At 37.1% G+C, this 10,565-nt stretch overlaps 1 protein-coding gene across 1 annotated transcript; it reads right to left on the bottom strand.

The window, feature by feature from the left end:
* Window positions 1-1,748: 1,748 nt before the first annotated feature.
* RRAS2 (RAS related 2) lies at window positions 1,749-10,297 on the bottom strand. Its single transcript, XM_015823307.1, has 5 exons — window positions 10,177-10,297; window positions 8,957-9,059; window positions 8,313-8,421; window positions 7,046-7,164; window positions 1,749-3,917 (listed from the first exon to the last, which is right to left on the bottom strand). The coding sequence occupies exons 1-5, from the start codon at window positions 10,295-10,297 to the stop codon at window positions 3,830-3,832; spliced, it is 540 nt and encodes a 179-aa protein (XP_015678793.1). The 3' UTR covers window positions 1,749-3,829.
* Between the last annotated feature and the right edge of the window lie 268 nt (window positions 10,298-10,565).

Here is a 10,565-nt window from a genome sequence, read left to right as displayed (position 1 = left end):
AATTCTGGTCTGGACTAACAACAGGCGCCAAGTGGTCTCTACTTGAAAGGTGGGATTTCTGTCCCACTCCCAAACTTGAAAAATAATGTAGGTTGCAGTCTGTATTTCATGTATACCTGCCTCCACAATTCATCTGTGGGCAAGCAGGGTGAAACAAGCTATTTCACATTAATATTTTCACCCTAACTGCTACTGAGGTGGGGCTTGCAATTGACAGTTTAAGGCAGGGGTCTTTAAACTTGGCCCTTTTATGACTTGTGGACTTCAACTCCCAGAATTCCTCAGCCAAGTTGAAGTCCACAAGTCATAAAAGAGCCAAGTTTGAAGACCCCCAGTTTAAGGTTACAGTCAGTTTCAGTTTACTTTTGTGTTGTGGCAATTGCCTGACATTAACAGCTGGCTCTTGTTCTTTTTTCTGGATGTGACTGTTTATGTGGTTGCTGAGGGAAGAACACAGCTGGAGTATCGGCTATTTTTTTCTGACCATCTGAAGCTGCAGGGAAAAAAGAATTATGAGACTTTCCTCTCTTCTCGGTGAACAACCTGAACTGCAGTGGGGTCCACCCCATCAGTGAAATGGAACTGTAGAACTGCAGAGAGTGCGTATAGGAAAAGGGACAAACAGATGAAGCACCCAATTTGTCTGACTAATTGTTTCTCCATACACACAGTTTCTGGGCGGCAATTGAAGGCTTCACCTAATGGTTTTCAGATTTCTAAAAGAAATGTTGGATTCCTCTAAAACACAATTTTTCAAAATGGGAAAAGAAGTTATCAATAACTGACTGTATTCCACATTAAAAAAAAAAACCCAGTTGTACGAGAGAAAGTTAATGTGTACTGTTTGACTGGTCATTTAAGCAGTATGATGAAGTGCTCTCTAATTAACTTTCTTTAGCTAATTTATACAAGCATAATAGAGCAATATTTAAACGTGTACAAGTATATATAATTTACACAAACCACTTGCAGTTCAGACCACATTTTATGAAACTATCGACCCATCACTACCATCATTCCAGCTTGTTTGCATTTTATTTAAATCATTTAAGAGCAGGAAGATTCAGGGAATATAACACATTTAGTGTCCAAGACTAAGATCATAAGGAGCTTGTCTGATTTTTTTTCCTTGAGATGAAATCCAAAAATCTAAACTCATATTTACATAGAATTTAACTGGTCTTCATAAAATGTCAGTTTCTCAGCTATTACAATTTATTCTTCTTCCTCTGGAGATTGGGCAGTGTGTTTTGAACATACATTAAATCATCACCTCTGTAACTCCAGAAGGGATTTTCCAAACTCCAAACTTTTCTTCCTGGGAATTAAAATCCCAATCTATTTTTTTTTTTTAAAAATCAGTAGATAACCCCTATGAAAAATGATATGAGTCCTAACCTCTCCTCAAAGAATATTCAAAGATGGTAGAGAATCACCAACACATGCAGTTTTATAAATGTTTTATATTTTTGCAACATAGCAATACTCCAATAAAGCCACATCAATCAGGCTTGATTTACTTGGTTGTGGATAGGTACTCAGAGCTTTGGGATGGGACAAAGGGAAAGAGACGACATGACTGTTAAGCCATCACATGAAACTGACTTTTCTGCAGTCTATAAAGTTTGCACAATGTTTTCTTAAAGTTCTACAATCACGGTAATGAGATAATTGATTTTGCAACATGGGGAAAACTTATTACTGACTGTCATCAGTACAGGAAAGCCAAAAACAAACAAACATGGGACTTCAATATAATTGTGCACTTTAATGTATACATCAATCAGTTACTCATCAAGGAAGAGCACAACACTGGGAATCTGGTAGAGATAAAAGTTTCCTGATTTTTTTTTTGCCACTCTCCACTAATGTTGCTCTTCTTCTACAAAAAGAGCAAATGTATCTAAATTGTGTTATTCATCCTGCTTGCTCCAGTTAACTTTGTTTTGCAAATGACAGCTTACATGTACTCACTTGGCTGACATTAGCTGCTTTCAAAAAGTTAAACAGCATCAAATCTAGTTAGTCCTAGTAGGAAAGACTACCAGGAAATTAAATAGAGTTGCATTTTTGTCTGGAAATCTCAGGAAGCTGCAGTGGCACATCATTTCCACATTGTTGCCCAAATTATATGAATGTGTCCCCATTGTCACAGGGAATGAAGGTTTTATTTATTTTATAAATATATAACTACAGTACCAGGAGCTGTATTAAGGAGAACTATGGCCTCCATCTCCTATTGTGCTGTGAATGTATGTGCAGTTCTAAAATATTTTATGCTCAAGTTCTGTTTCAATAATTTGTTTAGTATATACTGACAACGTAATTTAGATTATAAAGCAACTCTGCTCAGTTTTCATTAGGTGAATTTGGAACATTCTGATTTTTAAGGAATTTCAGCCTGAAAATGGTTATTTGAGGTCTTTTTCACCTCTCCATTGTGGATCTGTCAATTATTGCCTTAAATTCAGTTTAATGTTACTTAAGAATATACTGAATAATCAAATAATCAAACTTTGTAAAATAATCAGTATGGCACTCTTTTACAATATCAGAAAATGGCAAATTATCAATCCCACTAAGTATGTAAATCCCACAGAGTAAACCCAAAATTCTTAACCATATTTAGCATACTTTAAAGTTGGATATCGCCCACTGAACTGAACATTCAGTTAAACATTTGTACAGTTTAATAGTTATATAATGGTCAGTCATTTGTGGAGCATACGGAAGGTTTTTTGAAAAACATGATACGATAATGGATACTGTATATTGGGCAGACATCGGCTTGCCATCATTCAGTAAAGCTGGAACAAGAAAGAGTTCTGCCACAGTTCTACAAATCTTGCATTATGTAGTTCCATCAGTTGAAAGTATACTGTGAGAATTAAATACTCATCTTTACATATACACAACTTATGCCGTGAAAGCATATTTGCTTACAAACATATAAAAATACTTGTTAACTAGTTTGATAAGAAAATAATGTATAAAAGTATATAGCAAAAAACATTTAATCATCTGACAATGGAAAGAGCAAAATCCTCTTTTTATATTACATGAAAAACAAAAGCTACAGATTAACTTTTCTGGAATCTCTTACCTGGAAATACAAAAGGAAGACACAATTTTATTCCAAACCATGATGTAACATTATTTAAAACTAAAATGCTCCAGTCCATAATGAGCCCAGGTATTTGGCCATAAAGCTGTAATACTAATAATCCTGTAGCTATTGCTGGAGCCATAAAATAAATACAGTAGACAGTTGAGCACTGGGAAAAAACTGCAGCATAAACAAGAGCTGTAACACAAAACTTTGCCAATGAAATTCAGTGTATTGGCTTCCTATAAGGCAGGCTGAATTTTGTTGTCTAATCTAATCAAAGGGTAAAACCTCCAAATCTACTCTTTAAAAAAATACTCTACATATTGATTAGAGAACTCTCTCTCTCTCTTGAGTATGATCAACAAAGATCTCACGGGGGAAGGGGGGAGAATACCCATACAGCCATTTTAAGCTTGACCTCAATAGACTCCTAAAACTACTTTTTTGTCCATTGTGAATAAAACTCCACAAAGTGCAAGTTTCTTGACTCAAGGGAAAAAGAATTTGGGAGTATTAAAAGAAGCCTTAGTGTATTGACCTCTGATGTGAGATGACTAAGGTGTCTTCTAGGTCTGGACCAGTCTGATTCTTTCCAACTAAGGCTATTTTGGTGACCATTTATACAACATGCACACGTAAAGCAAGACAAAACATCAAGATACACAGGAAGAAAAGTGAGGAGAATTAATCTGGCAGTCGATAGCTTGTTTTAAAGGATTTTTAGACGATGACACAGTGGCACCCTTTCTTGTCCTTCTCCTTCCTCGTTGGCTCTGGGGAAGGAGGACATTCTTGTTCTTGAAATTTCCTAAGAAAGAAAAAAAAATCAGGTAAGATTTAAGGCTTCAGTCTATGCAGTTCCACATATAAGTCTGCTTAGCTTATGCATTGCTCCAACTTTCTCTGACTATATCATACAGACCAATGCCTGGTTTCCTCCCATGCATCCACCCCCCCCCCAAATGGGAATACATTTTAATTTTAGGAATTCATTGATGAAGATGTTATCCATTTGATCATGTCCAACTCTTGGTGATTCTTTGGGCCAGGCCTTTCCACATCTTCCAATCTTGCACTACTATTTTGAATTGTTCTATGCTTTGGCTGGTGTTGACTTTGATGGTGCCCATGTTCTTTGGTGGCCTGGCTTCCTTTTACCACTAATTCTTCCAAACATAATTGCTTTCTCCAGTGAATTCCCCCGCATGACATGGCCAAAAATAAGTGGGACACAGTTTTGTGAGTTTGCCTTCCAGTGACATGTCTGGTATTATGCATTCTAGTACTTGCTTGTTAAGTCACCTTTGCTGTCCCAAGGAGTACACAGAAGTCTTCTCCAGCACCACAGCCCAAACGAGTCAATTTTCTTCCTGTCTTGCTTTTTTAAGGTCCAACTAGAATCCATTGAGCCCAGGCTAATTACAGCACTTTGCACCCGCATAAAAGTGAAGTGGATGGAAGTGAATTTTTTCACACTAATGGGTTTAACTGAGATGGGCCATTTAGATATTTGTTCAGCACGTCTTATCAGCAATATACTGAATGTTTCCATTCTAGCTTCCTCTCTTATAGTATAGCATTTCCTGCCAATATTTAGTTGGCATGCTCAACTTTTATGTTCCAGGCTTAACTTTTGTAGTCATATTTGAAAGGTCAGGAATTGGATTTCCAATATTTTAGACTCAGACTGGGAAGATCCAGGTTGATATCACCATTCAAGCACAGAACCATCCTAAACCATCCTATCACAAAATAATACTTGGGGAAGTGGCAAGAAGATAAGCCATGCTACCTTATTCCTTTACAGAAAGATCAAACTTGAAAACAAATATGCAAATGTAATAAAGAACTGGCTATACAGCTGCTCCTACAAAAGGTATTGTAGGATACAAAGGAATGTAATATCTATTGCCTAGTAACAAATACCTCATTTCTAGAGACTGCTCAAGAGAGTGATGATAAAACAGCTGCAAAAGTAGTTGGAAGACATCAATTATCTAGAATAGGGAGTAGGCCAGGGGTGTCAAACTGCCGGCCCACATGCGGACACGTCATCAGGAAACCACGGCCACCCCATTGCCGGCAATGGCAAAAAGCTCCGATACGTTGTGTGACATGTCTAAAGTCGGTAATCTATTGAAATCTCCAAAGCTTCTATTAGTGGCCCTCAGTGCCTCACCTGATTGCTAAATTCACAAAAAGTTCCAAGACTTCGCCCTGCAAACCCTGCACCATCCACATAGCTGATCAGGGTCATCTGCTTTATAGCCCCCCCGCCCAAATGTTAAGCACAATCTTTTCCCACCATCCTCATACTAACTAGATCATTCCAGTTAAATTCTGCCTAATTAAGGGACAGGAAAGTCCTTAGTCATCCTAATGAATGTCATCAGGAAGCCTATAGTTGGGATAGGCTAAGATGTCTGCATTAGTATACAAAGAAAGACTTAATAATTTGGGACCAAGCAAACTCTCCATTACATCAGGCTTTTTGGTCTCTACAACCTTTGTGGGGCATTTTGTTTTCTGTGTCTTAACGTCTCGATGTTGGTTGTGATGCTGATGTCCTTTTCCATGGACTATGTTTCAGAATCATCTCTCCTCTGCATATCTCAATAGTGATGGATTGCAGGTATCGTACAAAACATCTTTTTACTTTTTTAGCCATTAACTTTGTCAGAGCATGCACTGAGGTAACCCAGGAGTAAATACAGTACACAATGGTTGGTATTTAAATGGTGGTTTACCTTATACTATCTACAAATATACACTAGAAATAAGATACATACATGTATCAATACACAGCAATTACAGCAGGAAACGGACGAGAGAGAGAGAGACTCCAGCAAGGCCTTCTCTTTTATATTCAAGCTCTTAAAGGGATACAGACTCCTGCTGAGTCATTCCTAACATTGCATCATTTAGCTTCTAACTCATTACCATGGCAAACTTCCCCTGATATTTCTATTTGAATGGATAGCTCTTCATTTTATTTTTATTCTGCTTGATATTAGAATGATATTATTTATGTAACCCGTTTGGGACTTTGTATGTGAGATGTCATATACAAAGACTTTTAATTTAAAAAAATCTTAGCAGAAGTATAAATTCAGTAATGCTAACAAAAATATGATAAAGTTAATAAAGTTCTCTGGTATATTCAAAGTATTTAGCAGCAGGCAATTTTTATTGATAACATTAATAACAAAAAGCAAGGATGGCAAAGAAAAGAGATTCCAAATCTTGGGAAAAGTTTCATCCATCAAATTGGACTTGTGAACAAAAATAACTTTCCAAAGAATGTCATGCTAATAGAAAAAATAAGCACTCTCTTTTAAGAAACTGATTAAAAATGAAGTGAAAACTGATTTGAAAAAAAGTGTTCATTTTGATCCATTGTTAGAGTTACATTACTGAAATGGTCTCATTATATCATCTAAGGCAGAGGTCCCCAACCTTTTGGGCACCAGGGACCGGTTACTTGGAGAGATGTTTTTCCATGGACCGGAGGGGGCATGGTTTTGTGTGCTGCCTGCATCCCACGGATGGGGCTTTGCTTGTTTGTGTGGACTGGTTGCTGGCATGCTGCGGACCGGTACCAGTCCACAGACCAGGGGTTGGGGACCCCTGATCTAAGGAACAGAGCATCCTGTAGCTCTTGGCAAATTATTTACCTGAGACACAGAAGCTAATGTTGTTGAGATTACTATATCTGAAACAGTGTACTTTCTGTTTATAAAGAGAATTCATATACACGTAAGTTTGGGTTTTTTTATAAAAACATGACAATTTTATGTATGACTTTGGCCCTCTCCCTGTATGTAAAACAATCAAAGAATAAACTCCATGAGTAATAAAAGAGAAAAGAAGAAAATCTACTTTTCAAAAGAAAAGAAATTAAAATGTATTTCAGTGCATTTGCAATTCAAAGTTTACCTTATAACCCGAACAAGTTCATGAAAAGCTTGATCTACGTTGAGTCGTATTTTTGCTGAAGCTTCCATATAGGTTACTTTCAATTGCCGTGCTAGTTGCTGACCTTCCTCCTGTGTTACCTGAGAACAGAAATAAAAGATATGCTGCAGGTAACAGCAAACACTGGTGTGTTTTGGGTAACTAGGGTAACCTAATTCAGGCTCTGTCCTCACCATGGAACAAATTCTTTTGCTGGACTGCAATTTCTCCCATCAACTGTGATTAAATTATTTTGAACAGTAAAGATGCTTTTTAATTTGAGCCCACAAGAGATTAAGCAAAGCAGAGATAAAGACTATCAACCAATGAAGCCAAATATCCAATTTGTTATAAGAAATTATGCTATATAAATGTTACAGTCATACATAACAGCATTCCATATCAGTAGCCACTGTGACGTAATAATGGACATAGTGTTCAGGTGAAGAGGAGAGCAAGTGATGTCATGTGCACTATGTGCAAATTATGTACTATATATCATATTGCCATGGCATTTGGGTCATCCCTTCAACAAGGCATCCATGATGCTGGCTGTTTGATGGGGAAAGGAGAACAGAGGCATCTCTCATAAATGCCAAGTACTTTCCCTGACAGGAAGATTCTACTATTTTTCATCCATATTGCTAAATGATTTCCTCTTTACATGTTTATTTATTTCAAAATAACTTCTCTTTTAATTCTAATAAATCAATTTTCTGAAAGGGTTATTATTATTACTACTACGAATGAAAAACAATCCTCAGTCTCAAATGCTATGAGTAATAGTTGGTATCGGAAATGCTGGAAACATAATTGGAAAGAGACTCGTGCTTTAATAATGATGTCATGATAATTGTCTCATCGCTTAGATATTGTCCTGAATAACATTCATATGGCAATTGCTCAGAGAAAAAGTTGATTTAATGCAGAAAGGCTTTCATAAATTAAGAAGAATGGCTTCTTATCTAAATATTTAAGTATGAAACTTCTTAACTGCAGAGCAAGACAGCCTGACCTACTTTATGCCAGAATGTGGTTGCTAAAAGTCGATGCCAACTTGATGGCAAATAATTAATGCATCAAGAGGAAACCTCCTGAAAAATTAGAGCAGTACCTCTCCAGAGTTTCAAATGGAAGCATTCTATCTGGAGATGTCAAGAACTAAACCCACTGCCATATATTCTTCTATACCTGCATTAAGAAAAAGCGCCACATTCTTTTTGGCATTTCATTCCTACCAAATTCTTACCTGTCTCTGATGGTCCAGGTCAGCTTTGTTTCCAACTAGAATCATAGGGAACTCATCGCGATCTTTTACTCTAAGAATTTGTCTTTGAAATTTATAAATTTCTTCAAAACTGAGAAATAAGGGAAGAAAAATTGTTAGGAACTATCCAAATTGGTAGTTCTGTTATCTCACAACACTTAATAGAATAATAGAGTTGGAAGGGACCTTGGAGGTCATCTAGTCCAACCCCCTGCTCAGGCAGGAAATCCTATACCATTTCAGCCAAATGGTTGTCCAATCTCTTCTTTAAAACTTCCAGTGTTGGAGCATTCACAACTTCTGGAGGCAAGTTGTTCCACTGATTAATTGTTCTAACTGTCAGGAAATTTCTCATTAGTTCTAGGTTGCTTCTCTCCTTGATTAATTTCCATCCATTGCTTCTTGTCCTGTCCCGAAACTCTTCTTTGTGGGAAGGTAAAGCTATACTCAACAAAACTAAATTCACCATTTTCTTGTTTGAACTGAATTAGTCAGACATTTCCGTGGATCTCTGCAGAAAGGATTATTTCACTGTGTCGAAAACCAGGGCCAAATACTCCTAAGTAATCTGTGTTACTTATTCTAGCTACAGTAGATCTGATAGATCTCATACCCACTTCCATTACCTTCCTCTGTCTGTGACTGAAAAGACAAGCAGAAAGCCTTCCCCAGTCCTCATATATTGTTCCCGCATAGCTCCAAACTCTTCTTGGCCTGCTGTATCTAGAACTAAAAATAAAAAGACTAGTTAGTTTTCCTACCTAAAGAACTTTCTTTGCAACCTCCATGCATTAACTGTAGTTTAAATTATTTTTAAAAACCAAGTGTCATGGTTCTGAAAGAAGCAGCTTTTCAAAGAACTTTGAGGCTTTGTTTACCTTAAAGAATCCTTTTATTGCTACATAGCTTCGGCAGGTACATAATGAAGCCAAAAACTGAATCCTCCCACCCCCAATCACCAGTAACAAAGCATAACTCACTCCTTCATTTCACACTCATCAATCACGTTCTCCAATTAGTTTGAAGTGTGAACTTTCCCTCCTGTAACTCCTCTGGTTACAGCTGACCTTGGCAATACTGTACTGAAATATTGTTGTGGCTAACTATCCCCCCAAGTACATACTTTCCCACCCGCTATTCTAACATTGTCTGACTTTAACTCTAGAAGTGATATGCAGGTTAAATAAAACATGTTTGCTTCTTCATATATGGCAAGCAAGAACATCCGATGTTAGCAGTCTTGACACCAAGCTCATGTTCTCTTAAACTAAACATACCCCCACCCATGCCTTTCTGCTACACACTCCAATGCTTCTTTTAAACTTTGTCTCCAGATTAACTGCAATACTGAAAGTCAACAAAGAGGAAACTTCAAACAGTCAAATGTTGAGAGGTACAATAGCAGATATTTCCCTGACATATCACACATACTTTATTTAATCTTTAAAAATTAACTCTAACATGACTTTATGGGAAAGCAAACGTGATGCATATTTATTATACAGACACATGTATATACCATGTCCAGTACTGCCTTATAGAACTTGGAACACCTCTAGAACAAGAGTAGTGAGGTTTTCTCCATCCTATAATACTGTTCTATAATAATTCTACACATGGGAGGTAAAAGGTTACATAGATTTAATTTCTGCATGGGAAGACTATAGAAAATCACTGTAGAGGAGAAATGGAGCTGATATGTTCCACCTTCCATGTATGTAGAAGTTCTACATGCTTGCAGAAAGTCAAGAGAGGAACAATTAAAGAAGTGAATACAAATAATGAAAATGGACCCAGTCCTTAAACAAACGTTCCACACCCAACACAAAATGAGTAAGAAACTTACTGTCTAATCTTGCTGCTCTTTCATCTATTACACATTGTTTTGTGTAGGAGTCTTCAATTGTGGGATCATAATCTGTAACAAAGTACGACTGCAGAAAAAAAAGAAGAAGAAAGAAGCACATTAAACCTTAAAGTTATTGTGAAACCATCACAATAATCAAGATGACTTCAACATGACTCCAATCCTGAACATGACTCCAACATGGCTCCAATCCTGAAGGAGAAAAAAAGATCACTGCAATGCAATCCTCCATACTCTCAATCCACTGAGCTGATCCAAAAGAATACCATGTCCGATAGTAGCAAAAGCTACTGAAAAGTCTCAAGGATGCATTTACCAGTGTCTGGATCCTTTACATGATCCCACTCTGGAAGCTGGGGAGGTGGTCA

The sequence above is a fragment of the Protobothrops mucrosquamatus genome, unplaced genomic scaffold, assembly GCF_001527695.2.
Source record: "Protobothrops mucrosquamatus isolate PMUCROS unplaced genomic scaffold, P.Mucros_1.0 scaffold1831, whole genome shotgun sequence".
Classification (NCBI taxonomy): Eukaryota; Metazoa; Chordata; class Lepidosauria; order Squamata; family Viperidae; genus Protobothrops; species Protobothrops mucrosquamatus.
This window is presented reverse-complemented; position numbering and strand designations above follow the sequence as displayed.

Excerpts from the sequence above, each read along its gene's own strand:
- RRAS2 (XM_015823307.1), bottom strand. The coding sequence starts at position 10,297 with ATGTGCTTCTTTCTTCTTCTTTTTTTTCTGCAGTCGTACTTTGTTACA. Across the intron at positions 9,060-10,176 it reads AAGAGCAGCAAGATTAGACA|TTCTAGATACAGCAGGCCAA; the intron begins GTAAGTTTCTTA and ends TTTTATTTTTAG. Across the intron at positions 7,165-8,312 it reads ACCTGGACCATCAGAGACAG|GTAACACAGGAGGAAGGTCA; the intron begins GTAAGAATTTGG and ends TTCTGTTCTCAG.